Genomic DNA, 27,899 nt, shown 5'->3' on the forward strand with positions numbered 1-27,899 from the left:
TGTTGGAAGGAGCTGCATAGATGCTCTGCTGGGGGAAGAAAAAGATTAAATGGGACTAAAGCCAAATGTGTCTTCATTATTTTGTCACAGGTGAAACATAATATGATCGAGAGCATTTAATTATTGACCACAAGTCTGTCCTAATTCATCCTCAAAGGAAATTCTATTTCCTCTGTAGTATTCACTTACAGTAGTGATAGCAGGGACTAAACTGCAAGGAGACTCATTTATATTGCGTATGGCAGGATTGCTGTTATCCTTATATGAGCATTAATAGTTAATTTGTAGTATTAATTTATAGGAAAAAGAAATTACTACTTGAATGTTTCCATTTGGATATGATACGTACACAGATAGCTAATATTTCAGGCTCAGGTGGGTCATTCCTAGTATTTGTTGCAATTTGAGTCAATGTGAAGGAACTGAGATTAATGTTAAAACATCAGCTTATCTGATGAGGCACTGATGGGACTACTTCTTGAGATTTTGAGTCTACAAGACTGAGTCAATTTTCCTAAATCTTGCCTGTGACATATGCTCTCCATACAGTAATAATTAAAGACTAAAACTGGAACTTATAACAATTAAAACTAAACCTAAAAATTACACTATGGAAACTAAACTATATTAAAAGCAATCAGATGGCTATGTATCCAATATAATCACTTTCTTTTAGCACACGTGTGTTAAACTGCCATGTCCACAATCATCAATCATGCCTATATGCATGATATATGCCTATATGCATATATCATGCATATAAGTTATAAAAGTCCAAAAAATGTTGGCATTCTCTCTTGCATAACCAAATGTGCAAGAGTAAGATAAGCTACTTATAATTAATTTATAACGGGACGAAGCTTCTCACAAAGACCATTAAACTGACTGCTTGTTTTGATGCAGTATTGGTACACAGCTTTTCCAGCACTTCACCTGAGCACAGCTGTGCATGCAGCAGTAGCAGCATCGTGTGGGAGTAGGCTGGGCGGGGAGAAGCCACTTCATGTGACGTCAGTACAGAAACAGTTCAGCCAGTTTGGAGAGGAAGAAGCAGGACTTCTCTGTGTACCGAAACCTGGACGTCCACGCAGAAGACACCCCCCGGCTCCTGCAGGAAGCACCAGCCGAGCCGGACACTCAAACCCAGCCTCCGCCCCCAGCAGTTGCCGCCGTTCCGGGGTCACTTCACGCGACTTGCATTTAGCGGCAGAAACACCGGATACGAGCTTCCGAGAAGAAGCACGGCGGGGGAAAATCGTTTCAGTCGATATTTCTAGAGGCTGGCATGTAGCAGCCCCGTGTGCAGGTATGTTTACCCGGGTTTGTCGGGTCGTGAAACCTGCTTTGACGCAGTGTGTCGCTCCGGTGAGACGGCGGCTTGTTGGCAGGTAAAAATAAGTGAACGTCGGTTAACTGTGAGCTGCAGTCTGTAATTATGTTACCGACAAGCTGCAGGATTCATTGGGTTAAATGCCAGGGAAAACGGTGAAGTCCTAATATTTACATTCAGTCAAGTTTAAAGTCACAGCGTCTCCAACAAAAACTGATTTTTACTGAATGTGTCAGCACAGAATCCTGTTACTGGGACAAAAGTTTATTATGCAAGGTATAGTTTAGAGCAGATGTGCTGCAGACAAAAATAACTGATGATGTTAATTAATTATTCATAAGCAGGCGTGCATTTAGTTATTCTAATGCCACCTTGGCTCCCCATCTACCCTAAGTAAAATTTCATTGAAAACATAAGTTGCAGCTAGCAGCAGTTTTGTGAAGTAACACTTGTCTCAATAGTTTTCTATGGAATGTTCATGTTTATAACACTCGATAGTCTCTATATATGCTGACTAAATGTGGGGTAAGGAGTTTGCAGTAAGGCTACAAATAACCTGAAAGCTAGTGTGTTTTTTGTGTAAAACTCTTGTTTACTTTTTTATATGCCACTACAATTGTTGTAACTTTTGGTTATCTGTAATCGCAGCTGCTGTTCTGCGTGGTAATCATTTTTGGGTTTCTGTAGGGATGGTTCTGTGGATCAGCACATCTCTTTTACAGCCTTGTTTCTTGTGAGAAAGCAACATGTGGGACATTCCCTCAGTATGTAGGATTGGGAGGTGGGAGAAAGAATAATAAAGTGGGACATCTGGTCATCCTACCTATAAAGTATATATTAAGCTACAGCCAGCCGCTGTTAGGTCCTCTGCCTGGGAGGTTTAGCATGGTGTTTTGGTTGGTCAGTTGCCAGGTGTGTAGGTGTCTAAGAAGCTGACTTCCAAACGAGGTGTAGCTTCCTTGACCACTAGTGGTACATTCAGACCCGTTTTAGGAAGTATGAGAATATTGTTGCTCTGAAAAAAAAAACAACCCAAAGGTGGTCTTCTACCAATAGGAAGCCATGGGAACATGCGTTGGTCTGGATACATCCATGGGAGCTTAACTATGTAAATGTTAGGCATACATAAAAGTGCTGTGATTGTGTGTGATTGGGATAATGAGACGTGTAGTATCTTAACTTGAGTAGAAAGGTCCTATATAAGTACCAGTCCATTTACTATTTGAGTCTTTGCACATGTACAAAGACTGATGTTGTAAATCCTGCTTTCTGCCGAGCACTGAGTGGAGGTGGGGCCACTTTAAGTACTTTTTATGTCTTTACAAGCTTCAGGAATTTAACTGTGCAGCTATGCCTTTTAATGTACAGTCATTTGGACAGTGACAAAATCTTCCTAATTTTGCTGCTTTACACCAGTTAAATGTATTTGTAATGAAATGGACAAAATGTAATTAAAGTGTGGACTTTCAGAAAGGGTTTAGAATAAAAGTCTGCACTAAAACTGAGGATTTGCAGCCTTTTTTATGTAGTCCCTCCATTTTCATGAGCTTAAAAGTAAACAAACTAATGTTCCAAATGTTGGGATTATTTTAATAATTAGATGCAAATCCCGTTTAGTCGATGACTCCCTAAACCCACGGAGCTCAACATGATCTGTATTTCCACCCTTATCCATCTGTACTCAGTGTTTTATAGTCATTTTTTAACATTTGACTGAAATTGTGCAGAAAGAAGCTCAGTAGCTTAGGAATTCAATCTGCTGCTGTTAGGCAAATGTGTAAACCACTACCCTATTAGCTGCTGTTGGCATGCTTTTGGTACAAAATACTGATAGCGTAACAGTTGATATTATTACGTGATATTATCAATTTGCAGCTCTCTCCGTATCAACATTTATAACAGCTGATAAATGAAAAAAGTAAAGAAGAAATGGGAGAAACACCATTCAGGCACGCTATCACTGTTGATGTTGCATAGTTTGTCCACTAGAGGGCACTGCTGGTAACAAGGTAACAAACCTGGTAAGAAAGCAGTAACAAACCCTGATCCAAGCATAGTGTGAACGAGTAAATACACATAAAAGTACACATAACAAGTGTTAGGTACATTGGTTTATGTTTTGTGTGTATGTGAAAAAAAAACAATATATCAGATACTGGAGTATATCGGTTGGAGTGATTGTATATCAGTCTATCTCCATTTCTTTGTCAGCAACAGGCATTGAGACACTGAGACATTGTTGGAGGTTTCCTTGTCACACTTCTTTGGCTCTGGTATATAGTCAAATGGGAATGTTATTTTATGCTGTTTATTTTCCCATTCAAATTGAGAGGTTGGCCTAGGATGAGAATGAGCCTCGATTGTGTCAGACAAATATGGTGTTTACAGCAAAAATATATAAAATAAGTAAAGCAAGCATCCTCGACAGTTGTAATCTGGAACTATTAACTATGAAAAATGTTGCTGATTTGCTTTCAGCTAATAATCAGAGTTGTAAAAGTGATGTCTTCCATCCTAAACGACAGCAATTCCTAGATATTGAAGCAAAATGATGTGCTTTGCCCTGCAAAGCTTTTTGGCCAAAGCATTAAACACCACAGCTGTAAAATTGCTGAGTGCAACAGTCACACTGTAAGCCCTTGCAGCAGTATTTTTCTTTATTTGTCAGGGAGCAGATGTGCTGTTTGGTGCTAGCACGCACCCATTAATCAGTACATGTAACCCAATCTGTCCTCTCTTTAGGCTCTTACAGATCCAAGGGTGCCTGGAAGGACCCTAATTAGATGCTGGTAACCTTTTCTGACCCAAAATGTCCTTTTTAACACGTTAGCATGATTACTGGCTGAGCTTTAATAATAACACACAATTTCATTCTGTGATTTATTGCTAATCAGAGGCTCATTCATATTCCTCCCAAAGATAGAGGTTTAACTCAGCTGAAGGATTAACCCCACTTTGTCATGCCATGATTGAGAGGCCACCTAAGACCTGCCATTGCTATAACTGCTGACACCACCTCAACCCAAATCCATATCCATCTGTGCCACATAAACAAGCCAGTGTGCGGGGGTGGGGGGACTGATCATTTGCTGTAAATCATTAAAGGGTGACAGATGTGTGACAGATGTGAGGACAGGAAGTGAAGTGAAAGTGCTGTGGAAATCTGTTCAGAAGCACTCCACCATCTAAAATGCATGCAAGTGTCTGGTAAGCTGCTGCATGAAAAGGTCAGTTCAGCAAAGTGGGTTTTTAAAGGTATTTTCACTTAATATGTTTCCCTTCCCTTTGATCATCTGCAACTTTTCACTTTCCTTGTACTCATTACCTTTTTTAAAACCTCTGACAGGCTGCAGGGCTCTCTGTAATGAAGAGGCAAGCCAAGAAGGTGCTGGAGGAGGAGGCGGCCTTGTGCTGCTGCGAATACATGAACAGACACGGACAGCGCAGCCATGTAGCAGCCTGCTGCTGTGACTGTGAGGACCTGGATGATGCCTGTGACAGGTGGGAAATGCAAGATTTAATTTTAGCCAAGATAGACAACTTGTTTTTGGTGTATTTCGACGAAAATCCATAATAGTCTTTAGGTGAATTGTAATTCGATTGATCTGAACTAGACTCCTGTCCCTCCTCTGAGCTGTTTTTGGCCAATCACAGGTCCTGCTAAAGATAATCAGTTTTTAGGAGAGAATGAAAAAAGTTAGTCGGCTAAGGATTAAAGTCCATGTTTCTTTAATGGTTTTTTTTAGATTTTATAAATTTAGTAACAATTTAACATCACAGTTGAAATCTTACTGGTTCAGACTTTAGGAGATTTTCACAAAACTACATAACTACAACAAACACACAGACTGTAGTTAAATCAAGACAAAAAACTTTGTTTATAAAAAAAAAGGAGCAACCTTTAAAGACCTGTCATACCAACAGAAATAATATACAGTAAACAGAAAACAAAACACAAATCAGACAATTTGGTCAAATTCCTGGACTCTTTGGACAAAATCCAAAGAGAATCACATCATTTTCATACCAAAGCTTCTAATATAGCAGTGCTGGGATCAGTGACTCTATGTGAAAGATCCTTGGTTTGACACTGGGAGGAGACATTAACCCAGTGTCATGGGGTCACATGTACACGTGTACTCTCAGTGCCCAGTCCAAAACCCAGATAAATGGAAGGGCTGTGTCACGAAGGCCATCTGGTTTAAACACTGTGCCAAATCATTTACAATCACATAGCAGAACAGCTGAAAGTGCTCGTAATTCTCTGCTGCTGCTTGCATTATATGTGCAAAGGGCACAAACTGTCATGCTTGTTCTTACAGAGACGCTTTAACAGAATTATAACCCAGAAAGTAAATTTAAAAATGTAACTACTGTCTTAGTTCTGTCTATCTAAAACAAAAGATATCAGATAATTTTATTTCTACCCCATCAGTGATGGGAATAACGGCGTTACAAATAACGGCGTTGCTTTTGTCAGTAACGAGTAATCTAACTAATCACTATAACTATCGTTACAACGCCGTTACCATTACTAACAAGGAAAACTATTTTTCAACAAACAGACTGATTGATCTGACTGATCTTCAGCTGATTGCACCTTATATCAGTTGCATGGAAGCAGCTGTCTATGTAAGTAATAAGGGCCCCCCAAGATCTGGGCGCTACAGCTTTAAGCAGCTACGCGCGCTCCCGCGGACGGCAATCACTTTCTGCCTGACGATCACTTTTTGGCACAACACCTGGAGCTAAGGGAGCAAAACAATCGCATGAGTGCTGCTGTTTGACTGAGGAAGAATGAAGTAGTTTCGGTAAGCCAATCACATGACCACTTTAAGATGACAAAGCAACAAGGTGATATATACCAGTTTTTAAATTGTGTTGATAGGCCACGTAAAACCAGAGTCATGATAAACAAAATATGCGGTGTTTGTTCCTGAATAGTTTCGTCACGTTTAGGACAGAGCTAGCAAGCACTCTCTGCTTATGAGCAAAAAACAACAACAAAAAAAACAGCCCTTTCGTGTTGTTGGAAAAATGCACCATGTCGACCAATCAAAAAATGATATGGCAACATGACATGTGGTTGTTTAGGAAGAGGGGGAAGTTTTAGGAGTGATGGCGAGAGAGAGAGACAGCAGAAAAAGAGAGAGAGCGAGTTTTGAGATGTGAGAGATTTGTGACGTTTAGCGTGTTTGGGGTGTGTAGTTACTGTGTTGTCTTGTGTAGTTAGTGTGTAGTGTTGTGGATAGTTTTGTGTTGTGTGTCAGAACAATGAGGCGACTGCTGTCTCCAGGTAGAGAATAGGAGTGATACACCGGCTGCTGTCAGACCTGCAGGTACCAGGCTGTGATGTTCTCCTTTATAGTGGACAGCAATATTTGGAGTGGCACAAATAATTTGTGCGGCATCTTATTGAATGCAGAACAGCTGATTGTTATGTAAATAGTTTGAAATTGTTATAAAAAAGGGGTAAAATGTAAATGGCTGCAAAACCTGTGCGTATGATTTTAAAATTGACAATTTATATTTGCATTTAAAGTTATAATATATGAGTCATTAAACATGTTTGTGGTTGTTACAGTAAAAAATATAACTTTTTCTACTCTGATATAATTTTTTTTGTCTGATTTTAGATCAATTGTGTTAATACAGTATGTCAAAATGAAAACATAACTGTAAATTCAGACTCGCTGAAAAGAATGATACCAAACAAGGCAAAGTAAATAGTTTTTAAAGGTGAAATGTAGAGGAAACATTAAAAGTAGTTAAAAATGGCCAAATCTACCCTGGACCCCAGAGGATTAAACATTTTTTTAAAGTAACGCAATAGTTACTTTTCAAGTAATTAATTACTTTTAGAATCTTGTAACTCAGTTACTTTTTTGAAGAAGTAACTAGTAACTATAATTAATTACTTTTTCAAGGTAACTTGCCCAACACTGTACCCCATTAAAATCACATTTTCATTGAGGCCCACTTATTCTGAGATATTTTGTAATATGAAGCTTTTTTGTGTTCCTGTTGGGAGGGTCGTAGAAGAGAGGGGAAGACCTATAATTTTTGGCCTCAGGTGTGATTTGTGCTTGTTGCAGCTTTATGGCCCAATAAGAAATGCTTCATTTGCCGTCACGTCAGTAGATGTTGGGCTCTTGATAGTTCCATTAGTCGACTAATTTGGTAGTCAGAAGCATGAGTCCTGCTGATGCTGATGACTGAATGCTTTATTGTATCATCAATATCAGGTTTTTCACATAGTGACACTCAGGGTATAAAAATCACATTGTAATTGCAATCTGCTGTTTATTATGAAAAAATATGAATGAATAATTTGTATTTGAGTTCTCTGTCTTTATATTTAGGTGCTTGAAACATCTTAGTAAGTTCCCTACATGGTTACTTTAATTTTTAAAAAAAAAAAAGGTATTACAGCTTTTCCGTTACTTCATCAGGATTCTGAAGAGTGAACCTCAGAAGCCTGAATCCCTGTCACAGGTGGCTGCAGTCGTCACAGATCGGATTCGTGTGCCGTGGCTGTGGGGTGGAGCGCGCAAGGTGGACCTGTCCATCATTCCTCCTCTTCTTCTCCTTCCTGCCCTGCTGCACCTTGCTGCTCTCCATTTCCTGATCGGGATGGTGGTTCTGACAGCTCTGCCGGGCTTAGTGCTGTGGTACTACTATTTCACCCACCGTAAGAAAGGACGGACCCTCTTCTTCCTCAGCCTGGCCCTTTTCTCCTTGGCGTACATGTACTACTTGTTCATCACTGAGGTGTTTCCACGTGGGGATGTTGGACTGCTTCAGCTAGTGCTGGTAAGCGTCGGGGTCGTCCTCACCCTGCTGGCTCTTTTCCACACCAAGAGAGATCCGGGCATCCTGCGCCCAAACGAAGAGTCCGTTCACAGCAAGGTGGCGTATTACAGCTCCCCCACAGGCAGAAACCCTTCCCTCAGTGGTGGGAGGCAGGATGTGACGATGACTGTAGCCAACCGGGCTGGGGTGTCAGAGCATGTGGAGGAAGAAATGAAGGAAAGCAACCGAAAGAACTGGTGTCAGGCATGCAGGATGGTGCGGCCCCCCAGGGCGGGGCATTGTCGCATCTGTGGTGTCTGCGTGCTGCGTCTCGACCACCACTGTGTCTGGTGGGTTCCATTCAAATTCCTCTCACTTGACCTGCCTGTCATCACTGCTTTCTTCTCCTTCAAACACTGAAGTTGTCTTGTTTGTGACCTGCTTCTTTTCTGCACAAAGACCACGCAGATCTAAAATAACACCTTTAATTTATAAGAGTTAAGTTACTCTGTCTTTGCAGGTAATGAGCTCAGAGAGAATGAATATCTTTGTTCTCTTGTGTCTAGCTCACCATATTTTTTTCTATGTTGTGTTAACGTCACAATTTCCTTGCTGCCTTCCTTCTATACCATGCACGCTCCTGCATGTTTGTGTGTAGTGTAGTGTAACCCTGGAGTCTCAGTACAATGTTTTGTCTGCTTGTGTGTGTACTCGTGTGTTTGTGCGTCCCCTCCTGTCTGTGTCGGGGCAGGATAAACAGCTGTGTGGGGCAGGCCAATCACCGCAGCTTTCTGCTCACGCTCATCCTCTTCCTGTTGACGTCCCTGTACGGAATCAGCCTGGTGCTGCAGAGTGTGTGTCCACGGCAAAATCTCCTCTTCGCCTTACTCTACTGCCCAGGAGTCTACAACCAGTACAGGTAGTGGAAACAGACATACAGTCCTGTCAAAAACTAAGTATACCCCATTAATCAAGAGGTTGTAGAACCACTATTAGCAGAACTTTGAAGTGGTATTTTCTGTTTGGCTTTATCATGTTGCTGTGAAGGAATTTTGGCACATTCTTCTTTACCACATTACTTCAGTTCATTGAGGTTTGCAGGAATTAATTAATGCAGAGCTCTGTGAAGGTCCCACCACAGCATTTCAGTCAGTTTGAGGTCTGGGTCATTGCAACACCTTTATTCTTTTATTTTTCAACTATTCTGTTGTAGATTTGTTGCAATGTTTCGGATCATCATCCTGTTGCATGACCCAGTTTCAAACCAAGCTTTAGCTGCCAGACAGATGGCTTCACATTTGTCTCTAGAATACTTTGGTACACAGAGGACTTCACGGTCAAATCAGTGACTGCAACATGTCCAGTTTCTGTGGCTACAAAACAAGCCCAAATCATTTTCCCTCCACCACTGCACTTTATAGTTAGCATAAGGTTTTTGTGCTGATATGATGTGTTTTGTTTTCCTGTGCATTATGGTCAAACATCTCCACCGAGCCAGGATACATCATTAGGCATTACATCAGGAAGGACATCTGGTGTCAAATCTGTGCCAAGTTGTGACTTTCAGATTCATTCACTGTTTGAAATAAGGGAGCAGCCTTAAATGACTATGCATGTATGTGTGTATTGATTGGAAACTGTAAAGATTTCCGATTTTTATGCATAGCTAATTGAATTCTGGCACTAGCATCAGGGCTGTAACGGTTCTGAAACAGAGATCAAATCCAGAATGAAAACAAGGCATTGGCCCACATACATCAGGAAACACTGGTGACAAATGGAAGGATAACGCCACCACCATAAGCCACTATATACTGCTACACTAGCTTATGGTGGCGGCGTTATCTTTGGCGTCAGCTTTATCGTGAAATACACAGTTTAATTCAACTTTTTTGTTTTTTTGCAGAGAAGACTTGGTGTTGCTGTAAAAAGCATCTGTGTAAATACAGGTTTATAATCAGCTCAGTAAGGTTTGTATATAATGACATGTTCAGTGACCACGTGGACCTGTCGTGGTTAATGCTGAGACCTAAAATATGGAAGTGAACTAAAAATGAATGAGAAGTGTTTGAGTTTACTTTTAATTCATTATTTCATCACAGGTGATCATACATGTAATTTATTTCCTCATTCGCCTTCTCATTGATCTCCAGTATGTTGTCCATATTCCAATATGATGGAATTAGTCTGTTACGGCGTCATTGTGATGTCGTAAAAAGTGTGTTGTACAGCTCTCATGTGATCTATTACTCGATATGGTTTGACTTTGTGTCCTAACAATGAATGTTAAGGTCAAATGCTTAGCAACCCTAGGTACCCAAACAAATGGAACAGATTATATACTCTGCACTAGTATATATACTAGAAAGAGCATAATAAATAAATCAGGCTCTATAGGCAGGTTTCCTTAAAATGTAATGTAATCAATATATGTATTCACAGTGCCTTATTAATTAAAATTAGGAGCCTCTGTATTGTTGCCCTGTGAACAAAATTAAACATCTTAACTGCACAGCGTCAGTACCTGTGCTTAAATAAACACTCACAGCTGAGATAGAGTCCACAGAAAATAGGGTTGACAGCCTTTTTCACAGCAATTAAGATCCTCACTGACCCACTGCGCAGCCATTTAATACTTTTCCCAGAACTACCAGAAGTAAGTCAGGACCTTCCATGAGCATATTGAGTGTCTGGCTTTTTTCGCTCTACTGAATCACTTTCAAGAGTACCTTGAAGCAGTGCCCATTAAGCTGTTGGAGAAAGATTCACAGTTTTTGCTCAGAGCAACGAGCATGCATGTGAAGTAGTTCAAATGACTAGTACTGGCACTGCTACTGAACTCAGAGTTAAAAACAGGCAAACTGTGAATGAGTATCATGCCTTCAATATGTAAAAATACTGGTTCTTTTAACTGCGATGTGTCCATTTACACCCTTTTAAACTGGTTACACTAAATATTTTATCTTTGAAAGTGGCTGAGCATGAAAATAAAACCCTTTTGCTGGTAAAAAAAGAAAAAAATTGACTACCTCCGTCCTTGTCTGTGTTCCAGCACTGCTCTTTGCTTCACCTGTGCGTGGTACAGCAGCATTGTGACGGGCGGGTTGCTTCACCTGCTGGCGATACAGCTCATCAACGTCAGCTACAACGTGACCGAGCGCGAAGCCCGCATCGCCCTGCGAGAGAAAACCGCTCGCAGCGCCTACTGGGGACTTGTCGTGAACACTGGCGCCTATTCCCGAGGTTTCCGTGGCAACTGGTCTGAGTTCATGAGCATGGGAGACAAAGTGATTCCCCCCTCTCCCACTGACTTGGTGTGAGAGACTTGTGATGCAATGGTAAATGGACTGGTTCTTATATAGCGCTTTTCTACTCTGTCCGAGCACTCAAAGCGCTTTATACAGCTAATTCATTCACCCAATCACACCCATTCACACAAGCACTTCTAAACTTAAGTGCTAAGTAGCTAACATTCATACACATTCACACTCCGATGGATGCATCGGAGAGCAACATGGGGTTAGTATCTTGCCCAAGGATATTTGGCATGCAGACTGGAGCAGCCTGGGATTGAACCACCAACCTTCTGGTTAGTGGTTGATCCGCTCTGCCACCTGAGCTACAGCCACCCCAACAATGCTGTTTAAAGTTTGGGAATTGTGGCTGCTGGTGTGTTAGTGCCCACTGGATGGCAGCATGACTCCTTTTAATTGATTGGACGTGCTGCTGGCAGCAAACCTCAGAGCTGCTACGTTTTTAATGCAACATATGGAGTTGCACTGACTTTGACACTTAGCAATAACAACTACTCACGCCCATAAGATGCACATACTGCCATGAATGTGAAGGACATGCAGGATCTTCTCTATGCAGCTGGTCATATACGTCACCTCTGCCAAACAAATATTACTAGTCCTTCACGCTGGATGTCTTCCTTGACTAGAAGGCTGACCTTATGTCTCCCCTCCTTCGTAGTGCCTTGATGCGAGACAATAACTCCAATCTGCTGGTCCTGGTGGGGACATTTTGTCTGAACACAGCACAAGATGATGCCTCTGAGTGCACAGATAGGATATTCAAAGAGGTTCTCCAGTGCTCACTATAACCTTTTCATCATTCACAAACAGACTGCACTTGACCTTACTTGGCCTTGTGAAAGAATTCATGGATATTTATCACAACTAATTGAAACATTTTGGCACAGGCCAGACAGGCCAGCTAATTTGAAGTTCCACAGCAGCTGATTGCTTAGTTATTACCACACGGTTACTTTGACTCTTTTCAAAACTGACTCAGAAATGGAACAACTCTTAGATAAATGGAAAACGCAAATGAATCAATATGTTTTGGCATCAGTTAGAAATGAGTTTTTCACTGCTTTTGGTTCTCACAGGCATTAAAGGTTTTTTTTGTTTTTTTTGTTTTTTTGTATTCCAATAATTGCTCTGGTCGATTTGTGTTTCTGTGAAAATATTTTATAAAATAAATGTAAGAAGTGTGCAGTGTGTCATCTTCCAGAGTGATGCTGAGATGTTTGCGTGTCGCCTGCATCAGTATGCAGTACGTTGCCCGTTCTGTCGATCTTCCCAGAGGCGTTACAGTGGATGGGAGCAGAAATCCGGGAGAACCTCAGTCACTTTGCGGCACAGCTTTTCCCTCCGCTCGTCCTTCTCTCTTTCCTTGCGCAGCAAACATGGAAGTTGCCTCCAGGCCAGGAAACATTGCCGCAGCACTCGTCTGATATGCAGGCAGATGGAGGGACAGACGGGAACAGAGCAAGTGAGCAATAACAAACTGGATTAAAGGGACCTCTAGCATGACAACGGCTAATAAGTTCTCACATGTAACTCTGGGGCTTGTTGGTAGCGGCACCAAGGCAGCTGGTGGGAATTCATTTGCACCCTGTGGCCATTTAGCGAACTTCACCTAACAAGCTGAAGTTTATAAACATTCTCAACTTGTGGCAATGACAGATCATTAAATCCTACAAATGCTGCTTATAAAAAGCCCTGCAGATTTGTGCATTGTAACAAACTGATTAATATTATTGACTCATGGTGTCATTTTTAATATCAGTTCAATTCAATTTTATTTATACTGTGCCAAATCACAACAACAGTCACCTCAAGGCATTTAATATTGTAAGGTAGACCCTACAATCTATATATAGAGAAAAACCCAACAATTATATGCCTTCCTATGAGCAAGCACTTTGGCGACAGTGGGAAGGAAAAACTCCCTTTTAACAGGCAGAAATCTCCAGCAGAACCAGGCTCAGGGATGGCCAGCCATTTACCGTGACTGGTTGGGTTGAGAGGAGGAAGGATGGATGTTGTGGCGGACTGTTGTACCTTGTAATTAGTGGAAGCTGTGATGCTAAACTAAGGACAAATCTGAACAAACCAGCAATGAGAATGTTTAGAATCTGAAAAATTAGCATGTATGTCACACCAACTAACGGGACACAAGATTTGTACCCTGCTGCTTGCTTTCTGCTTTCTTTCTGCTTGGTAATAGTGCGAGTATATCATTATTAAAATAGCCAGGAAAAGAAGAATATAAGCAGTATCTTGTCTGTGTAAATTCTGGCTTGCTACTTTAACAGATTTATGGCAGGAACAGCAGCATGTTAGCATGCTGGCTCTAGCATTTAGGGAGACCATACAAGTACAGATGGTTTTATATAAGACCGCTATATCACAATTACTCCCCAGATTTATTGACTTTTGGGTATCTACAAAGGCTATTATTGCAGAAACGTGGCCCGTTTAGGAGCGCTACACACTGAGCTACAAAAGCATCCCAACAGACTCCATTAATCATGATATGAAAAGACATTTGCAGCTAACAGCAAATATGAGGTAGTGCACCAGAGTCAAGGAGATGGTGGTATAAATTTTCTGTCTAATGCAGAGGAAGTTACACTGGAAAAGGAAGATGGAAAAAAAAGATGCACTTTATATTTCATATTGGTGAATATCCAGAAACTGCTTCTGCATTATATTATAGAATTACCATCTACACAACTTCCTAGTAAATCTATTTTTTCAGGGCTACTTGAGGTCTTGAGAGTCTCTTATTGAAAATGCCTAGAGGTCAAATGAATGTTTACATCTTCAAAGGCTTGCAGGCCCTGTCCTTTCTCTAAGAGCTGCAAAGACTGTTCTGATTCCGCAGTTTAACTTGTAATTAAAGTTCTTTCAAGTTGTTAAATATAATAACACCCACTTGGCTGGTTATATTATTGTGAACATATGGCAAAGTCAGGGGTAGCAGACCTGTCATTATGCTCCAGAGCCAGCTCCTGATGCTCCCACTCCACCAGCCTCTCCTGAGTCACGTGGTCCAGCAGCGCCAGCAGAAACCTCCTCAGAGTGCGTGTGCGATAGAAGCGCTTGGCTCGCTCTTCCTGAATTATCTGTATGTCTCTCAGCTGGAATGAACAACACTTGCTTACAAATAGGAATACAGTGAAAGTGAACAAAAATTATAGGATGAGATGCACAATGCTGTGAAAAAGTATTTTTCCTTTTCTCGATTTCTTAGTTTTTTTGGTATTCATCACAGTTACATGTTTCAGATCATCAAACATCATCTTGATGCCTTGTGAAAAGGTTATTTTCCCATAAACCTAAAAACTGATTGTGCCACCTTTAGCAGCCACATTGAAGGCTGACCAGCCAGTTTATGGTCACGCCAGAGCATCGTAGTCTGATTTGAGGCCAGAGTGTGATTAAGCCGTCCCAACAGCTTCATTTTTATTTCTTTTTTAGCCATTCAGAGGTGGACTTGCTGGTGTGTTTTGGATCATTGTCCTGCTGAATAACCTAAGTGCTCTTGAGCTTCAGGACAAAGTGATGGCCATAAATTCTCCTTCAGGATTTTCTGGTAGCAGAATTTATGGTTCTATCAATTACGGCAAATCGCCCATGTCCTGAAGTATTAAAGCAGCCTCGACACTGTTGGTATGGTGTTGGTGTTCTTTTTATGAAGTGCTGTGTTAGTTTTTATTACTTTTTTTTGGGGGGGGGGGAAGCAAGAAGGTCCTGATTTCAATTCCACCATCAGGGTCTTTCTGTGTGGAGTCGGCATGTTCTCCCCGAGTTTGTGTGGGTTCTCTACAGGTACTCCGGCTTCCTCCCACAGTCCAAAGACATGCAGTTAGTGGGATTAGGTTAAGTGGTAACTATAAATTGCCCATAGGTGTGAATCTGAGTGCGAATGGCTGTCTGTTTCTATGTGTTAGCCCTGTGAAAGACTGCTGACCTGTCCAGGGTGTGCCATGACATGACCTCTGGGATGAGTCAATCACCTCTTGGAGTCTACTTGACTTTGCCAGACAGATTCTGTTTTGGTGATTTCTTGATTGAATAGGTCAGGTAATTAGACAACTGAATTAGGAAACTGAACTCAGCTTTTCCAAAAATTGCTCTTAATCACAGTTAATTCGTGATTTAACAAGAAGGGCAATTATTTTTTTCCACATAGAAAAAATGCATTTAGTATTTAATCAGTTATCTTTGTCTAATGTTAATGTTTTTTGACCTGAAACATGTAAGTGTGAAAAATATTTTTTTAAAAACCACTAAGAAATCAGGATATAAAAGATGGTTGAAAAACTAAAGGAAAATCTATTATAAGCGTTGGTTGTCTCCTTATTTGATGTTTTTCTGATAGTGTGGGTGGTGACTGGGGAGCTGGTGACTCAGAAGGTCACAGCAGATGATTTCCATTATTTTCATACTCATCAAGCTGATCAGTAACCCATATCGCCCTGTGGATGGTTTATTATCAACTGGGAGAGAGAAGTCACATGAACACAGGAATGTCTCGTGGTAGGAAAGAACTTTGTATTGATTTGCATTGATCCCTCTCGTGTACCCAAGTCATGCCAGCAAAACAGAGGCACAGGGCTGGCTTCTTTCCTTTAACCTGTCACTCATACAGACTGGAAAAATGAAAATATGACTGAGCAGGTAGAAAAGGGGAGATTAGGAAAAAGGTATTTCTTTTAGTCAGCCCCAGATGGCGTCTGTATGTGTGCAGGTGTATACGCACCCTTTTCCAGCAGGTTAAGCTCCTCCGAAGCAAAAAGTGCTGGTGCAGTTGGTCAGCACAAGCTTCTTTGTCAGACACAGACTCTCTTGCTGATTGCTGCCAGCCTAATGTGCACCGCCTCAGGAGGATGAAATTGTGATGACGCTCGGCCAGCTGGCAGGGAATGAAAAAGAGGGGGGGAAAAGCACCAGTGTGCACTCGTGAATGTAAACTCAATCATATGTGCCAGGTAGAAAAGCCATGTACTCGCAGCCAAACAGAGAGGTTTTATAACAAGCTCTGAAACATGAATACAAAAGGTTTTCTGCGTTCATTTGTTAAGCTTTGCTAAGACAGGAACATTTGGAGGATGAAATAGTGATGATGTCAAGGGAGTGCTGCTAGAAAGCTTTTGTTTGGACGTATTCCTTCTGCACTTTCACATCCAAAGTGTGTCGTAGATTTGCCTTTGGCTCGGTTTTTGAGCAACAATAATTTATTTTTTTTAAAAACCAGAGCAGTTTGTGTATTGCTCACAATTGTCAGTTATTGTGTACATTGCTCACAATTGCCACTTTAACACATTAATGGTGTTAAAGTCAAATACATGTTTTTAGTTTACTCCTCACAGCCAGAAATACAATAGCACTTGCTGGCTCCCTGTGTCGCTGTAGACTGACAGCTGAAATAGACAGGACAGGTGATTTACCTCCACGCTGGCTTGTCTGAGCTGAATGAGGCGTTTCCATGGCGCCAGGCCCCGCCGCAGCAACAACGTTCTGCAGTGGTGTTGGCGGGCCAGTGCCATCAGCTCCCGTTGCCTTTTCAGTTGTCTCTGTTTCTCCTCTTCTCTCTGTGCAGAAACACAAAGCGAGATTATTTTTAATATTCTGCAGGGAGTCACATGAGAGAACCGCTTCTTGTACTCAGACCCACGAAGTTCAGCTTTTTTGGGTACATCCATAAAATATGAAGTACACCTCACCTCTCTTTCCAGCCTTTTCTCCTCCCGTCGTCTTTCTGCTGCTTTGCGTTTCTCCTCCTCCTCCTCCCTCAGCCTGAGCTCTTCAGCGGCTTCCATCTGAGCCTGAAAGTTGTGTTTGCCATTAAATTTAGATGTGTTTTTTTTAACGACAGCTGTTTTGGAAGTCCCAAAATAAAAATGGTAAGAGGTCTGCACTTATGGAGTGCATTTTAACCTTAGCTGGCTTCTACTGCTTTACTATTGGTTTCTCATTCACCTATTCACACACACTCCCGGCTTCATGTCTTTCCTGAGATCAGTTACAAACAATGAGGAGCAGGGAATCAAACCACCAACCCATGGGAAATCAGAGCCACCACTTGAACCACAGCTGCTGCTGCAAAAAACCCCACATTTCCCCAGAAAATGACCTTTCAGCTTACCAGCTTTTCTTCTTTTTTCTTCCTCTTGAGTTCCTCAATTTCCTTCCTTCGCTCTGCTCGCTGACGTGCTCGGGCCTCCATGGCTTCAGAGAGACGGAGGGAAAGTGAGCGGATGACAAGGTTTTCTTCTGTGCAGTCCAGTGATTGGTCATGTACACGTTTCTTTCTTACACTTTTCATTCTGAACACGAACACATCGGCCCTTATGCCCACAAATGTAAACTGCTCACAAGTGTGACTCGGAGTCACTTAATTTCCTGAATAAAAGAGCTACAGCAGTGCTTCACCACATCTTTGGGAGATGGAAATGAACTTTCTGTGCGTGTGTGAACGTGCAAGTTCCCCTGCACAATGAGCTACTTTTAATACTGACCTGTGGTGAGTGGATGGGGGCATGTCTGCAGCGTGACAGCTTTGCTTGAAGGTGCACTCTGACTGTCAGGTTCTCCAGTCCCTCTCGGTGCCCTGCAACAGAAACAAAGGCCTGTCAGAAGTCTGTCTGATACTGTTCCTGGCAAGTGTTACTCAGAAAGGTAATGACCAAAGCCAAACTTGACTGACATACATTAGATTGTCTGTAAATCTGTAAATGAACTCCAATGTGCCGAGCTTTCTTCTGTTACTATATACACTGCTTGGAGAGTGTATTCCCCCTGTAGCAGTCATAAACTTTTTCTTTCCTTTTACTCATTCTAAAGTTTAAACTTCATCTGTTTCTTTTATCTTCTCCTCCATGATTTATATTAATAACAAAAGCTGTTATCGGGTAACAGATTGTACCGCAGTGCATCTTCATCTATATTATGGAACCCGTAATTATCTGTACCGTAGTACCAAACTACACATATGAAATATTGGTTCCTTTTAACTTTACCTAATGAGGTGTTCACACAAATAAACCTTTCCACTTGTTCTGCCATTAGTCTGCACCGAGGAAAGAGAAGTGAACAAACAGTGATTACTCATCTTGAGAGGTTTCAGAGCTGTTAACAAATTCGGAGTGTGTGGAGTTACTTAGTCTTACACAAGGCTGAGTGTGAAGCCAGGTTAAATATAGTATGTGAAACAATTTAGTAGACGGGATCAACCTAAACAGCACAGGCTCTAAATCTCTAAGCCTGAGGAACCAACCAAACATGGTTTCATTTCAACATCTGTCACACGAACATTTCAAGTTTAAATAATGCACAGTGAAAGGTCATCCCTCCTTGGCTTCATCCAAACTGTACATACAGGCTGTGAAAAGTCTCTCTCAGTGGGCTCCGTCCTTCTTCATGTGGACCCGTTCCACAGCTGATTCATGAGAAAGCACAGCAGTACATTTGTATACACATTTACAAGCTACAGGTAGGCATGGTGGTGCAGTGTGTCTTCATACCAAGCAGGTTTTGGCTTTGAACCTTCTGCTCAGCTTGGGCCTTTTTGTGTGGAGTTTGTAAGTTGTATGTTTGTACAGGATTTTTAAGCATGAACTGATTGTTCAATGACGGTCCAGCGTGTCACGATGCTCAGAATCTGCCTTTGCAAGGCTCACAGCTTTCACTGCACCTGAGCCAAATGTCTTTTCCTGCAGGGGGGCTTCAGGAGGGGACACCAGTTTCCCTGTTCATGAAGCGGCACTGGAGCTTATATACATCCAGTTCATCTGGACTTTTTCCACCTTGCTTTGGGTTCCTAATCAGATTTTAAAGTTGTGACACCAGTTTAGCTTACTTGGTTGAGCAGGCAATCATAAGCTGAAAGGCTCAATCCAGTGTCCCGCATTCGAGTCTCAACCAGGACACTTTGTTGCATGTCCTTCCCCCAATCTCTATCCTATTTTCATGTCTAGTCTTCACTGTTCTATCAAATAAAGTCCAAAAAAGCCCGCTCTCCACCTCAAAACGGTTATACCCCTAGAAAAAACAGACCGGCGAATCACAAGGGCAAATAAATTCCTCCACCACATTAAGGTCGAAAGAAGCCAGTGAGGTGGTTTGGGCAGTGACCAGGATCGTCTCCAGCACAGCTCCACCTGACGCTTTTGTAGGGAACAACCAACAACGAGGACACCTTTTGTTAGACCCTGAACTCACTGCAAAACGATATTTTTCAGCTGGCCTGAGAGTACCTCGGGCTTCACAAGGAAAAAGCGAAACAGGAAATGTAAATCTGGAACTATAAATGAGCAGAAGTTATAAAGGATGGATGGATAGATGGACACTATGTATACTAATTATTCAAGACTTTGCAAAAATTATACTTTGCTTTAATTTGTTATGAAATTAGAAACATTTGGCATCAGCAGACTGGATAGACTAACAAAAGACAGAAACTAAAAGCATTTATTAATGACTTAATTATTTATAACTTAATAGCACAAACTGACAGCCCAGAAGTTACTTTTTGGCTTATAATGGACCTGCAGAACATTAGTTAATTATTTATCATTCAGTGAAAAATCCAATAATTGCAGCTTTTAAATCCTTTATAAAAGGTGCCTTATGGCAGGGTGGATCTATAAAAACTGCTTATGACACAGGGTTGGCTGTTTGGTGTCACAAACAAATAAACACTCAGTTTAAATACGTATTACTTATAAAATGATTCACACTCATCTGGAGCTAACCGGTTCATGTGATATGCACTGAACATACCTCTGCACCTTGGTGTCAACATTGCGACTCTTTGGTCTCGAGCCTCCGAGCATTGTTGACTGGGTAACTTTTGCAGCTCTCTCCATTTCCAGCGTCAAGCCCCTCATGTTCTGCTCCTGTTTCAGCCGGGTAATTTGCTCTTGCTGCTCTTTCAGCAGCTTCCTCTGTCGTGCGATGATCTGCTTCTGGGCAGCATGTCTGTTTTCAAACCTGCTGCCTGGTGATACCGATACTGAACGGGCGCAGGCACCACCCTCCTCCTCCTCCTCCTCTCTCTGCCATGCCCTGTGGAGCTCAGCAGCTGTGGGTGCTGCATGGCGTCGGGTCACCTGCCACGGTTGAGAGGGCCGGGCTGCAGTAATCATAAGGTTGTTTTCCTGAGGTAGTGCAGAGGTCTCGGGGGCTAAAGTGTCAGAGCTGTAGCGATCTTCCTGAGGAGAATAGAAAAGAGAAGGTGGGATTTTACATAGAAGCCAGGGTCACATAGAGCCTAAGGCGACAACACGGATGCAGTAAAAGTTTCTCTTGGTCTCTCAAGGCTGCTCAAACTTTACTAAGACTTTGTCCTTCTAGAATTCTGATACATTAACAGAAAAAGTCTCTGATAGGTTTGTAGCATAAACCTATTTGCTGGAATGTTCAAGACAAATCTACTACACAGCAAAAGCAAGACACAAGTCACCAAAGTTCTTTGTGTTACTCGTGCCCGAGGGAGACCCAACTGGAGCCAAGTGTCGTTCCGCCCACTTGACCTCCATCAGACTCTCAGCCAGGTTCCCTATAGCACTCCTTTTATTGTGGTTACATGAATATGCATTGGTTCATTAATATAGGATATCTTATAGGCGTACACGTGAACAAAGGGTGTGTATCTGTGTGTATTTGTAGGTATCTGTGTGTGTGTGTGTGGGGCGGGGGTCAAGATGTGACCACATAAATGACTTCCCAAAATCTGCTGGCCTGGAAGTCCAGCAGTTCATCTAAACAAAAGGCACTTAGACTAAAACTTCTTGTGTTTGCTGTACCATAAAACAATAAAAGAAGGTACGACCTCTCTTGTGACCCCAGGATGTGAGTGTGTATGCTCTCTAAAGAGTTGTAAATATTTCAGGAGGAAAACCTTCTTTGGCTGAAGGGCTGAGTAAAGGTCAGGTTAATTCATGCAAAGAGGAACGTTAAAAGGGAATTTTTTTCATTCAGTTAAGCTCCAAAACTCAGTAATTGCCTCTGTAATTAGGCTTTCAGCACCGCCTATCAAAGCTGATGTTTAAGTCATGATTTCACTCCCTGTAATATTTTTCAGATTGTGTTCAGTGGGAATCATTAATGAAGAGAGTGCACCGTTGCTGATGACATGAGGATTTGTGAGTCTCACCTTCTCTGTGGTCCGGTTCGGTGCCTCCGGTGGGGCCATTATTGGCCGATAAGCCGGACTTTCTGTGGCCTTGAGTTTGCTTGCTGATGCAGCACTGATTAGAGCAGCCATCTTTTGTTTGATTTCCTGCTGCCGGGCCAAAAGCTCACGTTGTTCCTTCTCCGTCCGACACCATAGCTGCCACTCATTCAGACATCGCCGTAGCAACCGCCTTCGGTCACTTTCAGCAGCCAGCTGGCACTGTCTGGAGGAGGATACGGATGTGATCATATTTCTTGCCCTCAATTACTGCTGGGTCACTGCACCCTGGATATAAATGCTTCTCAGTCAATGAGTGACCTGCTAAGATACTCTCAATTAATAGCTTGATTTTTTTACTTTAATGTTTACAATCTCTGGTTCTTGCCTGCTTTCGATTCGCAGTGCTTCCTCTGTTCTTGCCACCTCGCGCTGCTTTCGTTCTGCCCACACCACCGCTCGCCACGCCCGCCATGCTTTTAGCTGCCTCTTCCAGTCATAGAGAGCCTTGGCCTTACCCATACGTAGCCTTCGGTCTAGCACGACTGAATACCACCCAGAGAAATGCCTTTGCAGACACTAAACCATATACACAAATTCATGCGAAACATAAATTCACATATATAATAGCAACCTACAGTTGTGGTCAGACGTTCATGAACAGTCATCATGGGCATAAATATCATAGTAGTTTTGGGCTTTTAATGATTTCCTTGAACTGTCCTCCTTCTTCAATATTCCATCCACTTTGTGTAATGTACCAGTGACACTGGCAGCAAAGCAGTCTCAGAGCACGATGCTACTGCCACCATGCTCGACAGCTGGTACAGTGTTGTTAGGTTTGTCATTGGGGCCAATGAGCCTAATCTTTGCCTTGTCTGACCATAAAAGCTTTCTCCAGGCCAAGACACTGGCATTCCAGCACTTTCCAGTTCAGGGCAAGACTTGGTGGTCTCTGAATATCCTAACCAATTTCCTCTTATTTGAGGGTGACAGTTTGGGTCTTATTTCAGAAACTGGGGACAAATCTGAATAACTTGCACGTATGCACAACTGTATGAACTGATCTTGAAATCTGCAGTTGTTTAGAAATGGTTCCAAGTGACCTTTGCCGATTTATGTAAATATATTTTCTTCTTAGATTTTTCCTGAGTTCCTTGGACTTTCTTGTTGTTTTGAGTATTGGTCAGTTCAGTGAGTGTTGTCAAACAAATCCTTTTTATTCTGTGAAAAAGAAACTACCAGTTGTAGCCAATTATTATCACTAATGGAAAGTTAATAGGCCTTGGTCTTGTCAAGTTTACCAATAAAAATGTCTGCTGTACAGTCAATCCACCAAGACCAGTTCAAAGGAATCAGTGAAAGCCCAATACTACCATGACGAGTGTATGCAAACTTCTTAACACAACTGAATCTACAGTATTTACACAAACATACTTAGCTTCCAGGTACGAACCTTAAGGTTGTTAATGTGAACCTTTCTTTGAATCATTTGTTCTTGATACAGTCGCTTAGCGTCCTCATGCTGTTGTTTAATGAGAGGTGTTGGAGCTGAATGGAGGTTTCTGGCTGTGATCTGCACTTCTGCTCTTCCTCTCTCTCTGTACATTAATATATAAAACACAATGGCAATTTTATTTATGTGGCACATTTCATTATACATAAACTTAATGTGCATAACACAGAAGATACAAACATAAAAACCTGTGTAAATTTAAGAAATGGTACTGGTATGCTAAATATCACACTATAGTTTGAATCCAAACATTATGTCCCATTTGACCTCTGACCTCAAGAAAGCACTGTCATTATAAAGAGAACGAGATACTGTAGCATCATTTTATGTAATAAGGTCAAATCTCATGTCCAAATAAACATCCATGGTGCTGCCCTTATCTGATTTTGACTGCAATACAAACTTCTTAAAGTATATTTTAAAAGAACAAATAAAGCAAAAATGAATATATACAAAATATAACACTGTTCCTCTAAAGGGGCTTCATGTTGTTTATGAAATGGTCAGAAATAACTGAAAGCTGCATGGACACCTGTCCAAGAAGATATCAGACTTAGTGCCTGTACATGGAGTGATCACTTACTTACATGGATAGTTGCACACAAAAGGCCCAATCTGAGCCACACAGACCCAGACTACTAATCAACAACAACCTGTTCAATACTCAAACCTCTAAGTTCCATATAACCATTATTACATTTTTGGTTTCTGTACAAATACCTGAAACACTAATGGTGTTGCTATTTCCATCATCCATGTTTTATAGTAGCCAAACATTAGCCTTGCCAGCTAACATGAGACTGTTAGCACAATGATGCTAATTGGGATAAAATCTTCTGTTTTTTGTGGTACGTTTTCTTAGTTTCATATATTGTGTCATTTTGTAGTTCATAGAGAATGTGTGGTCTCTTTCTAAACACTTCACCTCCCATAATCCTTCAAGTCTCAACTCTCTTGTTAATTCCTTAAATGGCCTTTTAGTTTGTCAGTATTATTAACTGTAGACAAAAAAATCATTAATATGTTATAGTGACAGCATAGCAAATCTAAAGATTTCTGTTTATTTCCATGTTGTGACACTTGCTGACTGCTGTCCATGAGGAATATTTAAAGTTATGACACATTTCCTGTGGTAAAGAAAGGCCTTACACTCATAGTGAGAGCATGATTTACAACACACCCTTATCTTTGCTCACCAGACTGATACGGCTGATCACAGCTCTCCTTGTCAACAGGTTACCACTAATCCATTCTCTCCACCAGGAAGGAAGGTGAAACAAGCCAGATCACAAACAATGTGATCTGCTACGTGATCAATCGGCTTGTTGTAACCTTTTCCTACCTCTGTCGAACAGTCTGTTCCAGGCCTCTCCTCTCTTCCATATGCCGCCTCAGCCTCACCATCTCCTGCTGAACCATCTCCTCCTGCCTGCGTTTCTCCTGCCTTTTCCTCATCTCCTCCTCTTGTTCCCTCTTCTTCGCCTCCTCTCTGGCAGCTCGTAGGACATCCCTCTCTCTCTGCTGCCTCTGTCTCTCAGCCTCCCGTTGGGCCCTGTTTTCTCGCACCTGCGTTGGAATTCAGCAGCATTTTGTACAATTGCAAACACCACACGAACACACATCAGATGATTTGCTCAGCGGCATGCATCACAACAGCAACAGCCAAACCTTCAGCATTTGCATCTCTTGACACGGACTACCTGTTGGTGTCGGGCTTCCATGGTAACGATCGGGTCTCTAAATCTTTTTCTGGTTTGATGAGCATCAAGTGCCAAATCCTCCATCATCCTGGAGTCCAACAGCTCCTGCTCCATGAGGTCTTGTAGGAAGCCTTTGACAGCTGACTGCTCTTCTTCCTCGACAAGGCAGTTATAGAGTTCTAAGTATTTTTGGAAAAGAAATATGACAACTGAAGTACTTGTAAAAGACTGTATTTCACATTATTGATGACCATTTTTCAACATTTCGAGCTTTAATATTAATTTCCTTCTATCTTGGAAACCAGTGCTTTTAATTCCTTGCACAATACTTGTAAGATTAATGGTGTGATGCCCAAGTCAGGCAACATTTTGTCCAATGGTACTGTAATGCAGACTGAAATAGTACTGTGCAAAAGTCTTCAGCCACCTTTATATTTTGCAGGAAATGTGAATTAATTTATCATAAAATGTGCATGCAGTATAAAAGGCAAAAACAGTTTGTACAATCCTAATGAACTGAATGCTTGAAAGTCGATATTTGGTACAAACACCTTGATTTGTCAACACAGCCTGAACTCTGTTAGGCAGTTTTCTTCTAATTTCTTAAAGTAGTGTTCAGGAATAGCTCTCCAGGTTTCTTAAAATACATTTAAAGTTCTTATTTAGATGCTGGCTAACTTTTCTTATGTTCTCTGTCAAGATGCTCTCACACTGCCTCAATACAATAATGTTGAGATCCATGCTCTGGGAAGGCCAATCCATGACTGACAATGTTCCATCGTGTGTTTTTTTTGCTGCCGGTCAAATGCATTCCAGATGGCGTTGCAATGGTGGATCAAAATTTGATCCTATTTTTCTGAGGTCATAATTCCATCAACTTTTACAAGACCCCTAACACCACTGGTGAAATACAGCCCCAAATCATGACAGAGCATAAAACATGTTTAACACATAAATGTTGCACCTCTCTCCTGACCTACTCCATATATGTTGATGATTTGAACCAAAATTTTCAAACTTGGAATCATCACTCCATCAAACCTGTTGCCACTGATTTTCAGTCCAGTTCTAGTGTACTTTGATATACGTTTATATAGAAAAACATTGAGACCTGGAGAACTATTGGTCACTTTAAAAAAACTACAAGAAAGTATGGTTCTTTGGAAGCTTAATAATAAAAATAAATGAGCGGTGGCCTGAGACCTTTGCACAGTACTACAGTACTGATTGTTTTGAATACTCTTATAAAGCCTAGCAGTCAGAGGCCATTTGAAGCAATATAAAACCCACACTGAATTTTGAATGAGCCTTCCATAATCATGAGTAAATCTTCTAGAGGTCAATGTTTCTTTAAAGGTGTTCTGTACCGCCTCGTCCATCAGGGCCACAGGTCTAATGGAGAAGGTCTTAATAAATAATGAGTTTTGGGTTATCTCATCAAGTAATATTTTATACCATCAAAGTTGTTGTAGTTTAAAGCAGCAGGCACAGCACTAGCTGATGCAGCTGTGCCTGTCCTCTCAGCAGAGCACATCAGGTCATCTTCATCCTCCAACTCCAACTCCAGCCGCAGCTTATTACTCAGCCAGTCACCTAAAAGGGCCTGAGCTGCAACAAACAACAGGCCATATATCATCATCCCTCTTGCTGTACTGTGTGGTTATATAGATAGCATTTCTACACAGACAGGTTATTTATTATGATTATTTATTATAAGGTACCTACCTTCACTGTAAGCCTCGTCATGATCTCTCAGCTGTTCAGTGCTTTGCAATGGTACAGCTAGGCTGCTGATTCCTGAATGAGGTTTTTTGTGTGAGAAGACTTCCGACACAGCAAACTCTGAGGCCATCTCCACTCGCTGAGGTCAGGGAAAGGACACACACATGCAAAGCTGAAGTTAACAATTTCGTCACACAATTCCCAAACCCCCAAAGACATTCAACTCAATAATAAATAAAAAATATATATAACTGAGCACACACATTTCTTACCTTCTTCCACTGATCAATATCACCTTTCTTTATGTGAATCTGAAAAAAAGATTAGTGTAAGCTAATATTCTCTGTAAGAAACACCAAAGAGCTCTCACACACAAAAAAATGCTGGCCTCATGGTCACCTTTGAGTGCTTAAAAATGCCTAGACAGGCTCAGAGACACCTTGAGCTGCTGTGGCAGTCTGCAAATTGGAGGCTGAGCCAAGAGCCTAAAGTCTGCGGATTATTTCACAGAAAAGCTTAGCCACTGCTTCAAATCAGCAGATTAGTTCAAAATCATTTCTCACACCTCCAAAAGTCTGTGCCATTGCTAGCTGCCTGCAAGCATGTGAGTATCAGAGATAGGGCCGGGTGACATTTCTGAACGGGCCCCTGACATGAGCCACGAGTTTATACACGGTAATAACAGATGTGCTTTTTCTTCTTTATTCTTCAAAGGGCATTTAGCCAAATTATTTCCCTCTCTAACGTTCAGTTTAGCACAGTCTATGAATTTACACGAATCCAAAGACTAGACTTACCTTGTTTGCCGAGCCAACTCTTCTCCACCTAAACAGGTCAGGATTGTGACCTGGAAATGCCATCATCACCTGATACAGCACTGCACCTTAATATGATGTAATCCCAGTTATCACGTTGGTGTCTTTTCTCTACTAAAATTGTGCGCGAAGCGCAACAGTCAACGTTTTTCAATTTCTATCGTCAAAATATGCTTAAACGTTATTAGAAAAAGTGCTCGAAAACCTAAAAGCGGTACGCATAACTCTCGTCGAGTTACTGTTATGGTGGATTCTGGGTAATGGAGTAAATTGGCTTTCTTTTTTGGCTGACTGTTCCACAGATTAAGATTTTCGGGACTACGTTTCCCACAAGACTGTAGCTGGGCGTTCAGCGTCTTGGGTCACCATAGCAACTTGTTAGGCTCCTTCAGTGAGAACTGAAATTCATTAAAAAAAAAAAATAATGATAACAAACATGTATTAATAAAGTAGTTAAATACTTTGCTTCTAATTAAAGTCTTTCGACAATTTAATGTAAAATGTTTAATTATTAGAATGTTTAATTCGATTTTTAAAAATATAATTATAAT

General features: G+C 41.4%; 2 protein-coding genes across 3 annotated transcripts; one reads left to right on the top strand and one right to left on the bottom strand.

The window, feature by feature from the left end:
- The first annotated feature begins 1,036 nt into the window (after window positions 1–1,036).
- On the top strand, window positions 1,037–12,665 carry zdhhc23b (zDHHC palmitoyltransferase 23b). 2 transcript variants are annotated; one of them, XM_035909367.2, is made up of 5 exons: window positions 1,037–1,388; window positions 4,677–4,831; window positions 7,783–8,472; window positions 8,874–9,041; window positions 11,175–12,665. In XM_035909367.2, exons 2-5 carry the CDS (start codon window positions 4,695–4,697, stop codon window positions 11,440–11,442), a joined length of 1,263 nt encoding a protein of 420 aa, XP_035765260.2. In that variant the 5' UTR covers window positions 1,037–1,388; window positions 4,677–4,694; the 3' UTR covers window positions 11,443–12,665. The 2 variants fall into 2 exon arrangements, with proteins under 2 accessions (XP_035765260.2, XP_006794592.2); XM_006794529.3 differs by having other exon boundaries at window positions 1,037–1,306.
- ccdc191 (coiled-coil domain containing 191) lies at window positions 5,059–27,852 on the bottom strand. Its single transcript, XM_087846151.1, has 17 exons — window positions 27,331–27,852; window positions 26,806–26,844; window positions 26,537–26,672; window positions 26,267–26,419; window positions 24,812–24,990; window positions 24,454–24,677; window positions 23,052–23,196; window positions 21,984–22,174; window positions 21,578–21,821; window positions 20,203–20,633; window positions 17,940–18,031; window positions 17,567–17,649; window positions 17,145–17,246; window positions 16,869–17,012; window positions 16,181–16,333; window positions 14,401–14,555; window positions 5,059–12,859 (listed from the first exon to the last, which is right to left on the bottom strand). Exons 1-17 carry the CDS (start codon window positions 27,394–27,396, stop codon window positions 12,718–12,720), a joined length of 2,679 nt encoding a protein of 892 aa, XP_087702277.1. The 5' UTR covers window positions 27,397–27,852; the 3' UTR covers window positions 5,059–12,717.
- Window positions 27,853–27,899: the final 47 nt, after the last annotated feature.

The sequence above is a fragment of the Neolamprologus brichardi genome, chromosome 9, assembly GCF_056152115.1.
Source record: "Neolamprologus brichardi isolate AB-2024 chromosome 9, ASM5615211v1, whole genome shotgun sequence".
NCBI lineage: Eukaryota > Metazoa > Chordata > Actinopteri > Cichliformes > Cichlidae > Neolamprologus > Neolamprologus brichardi.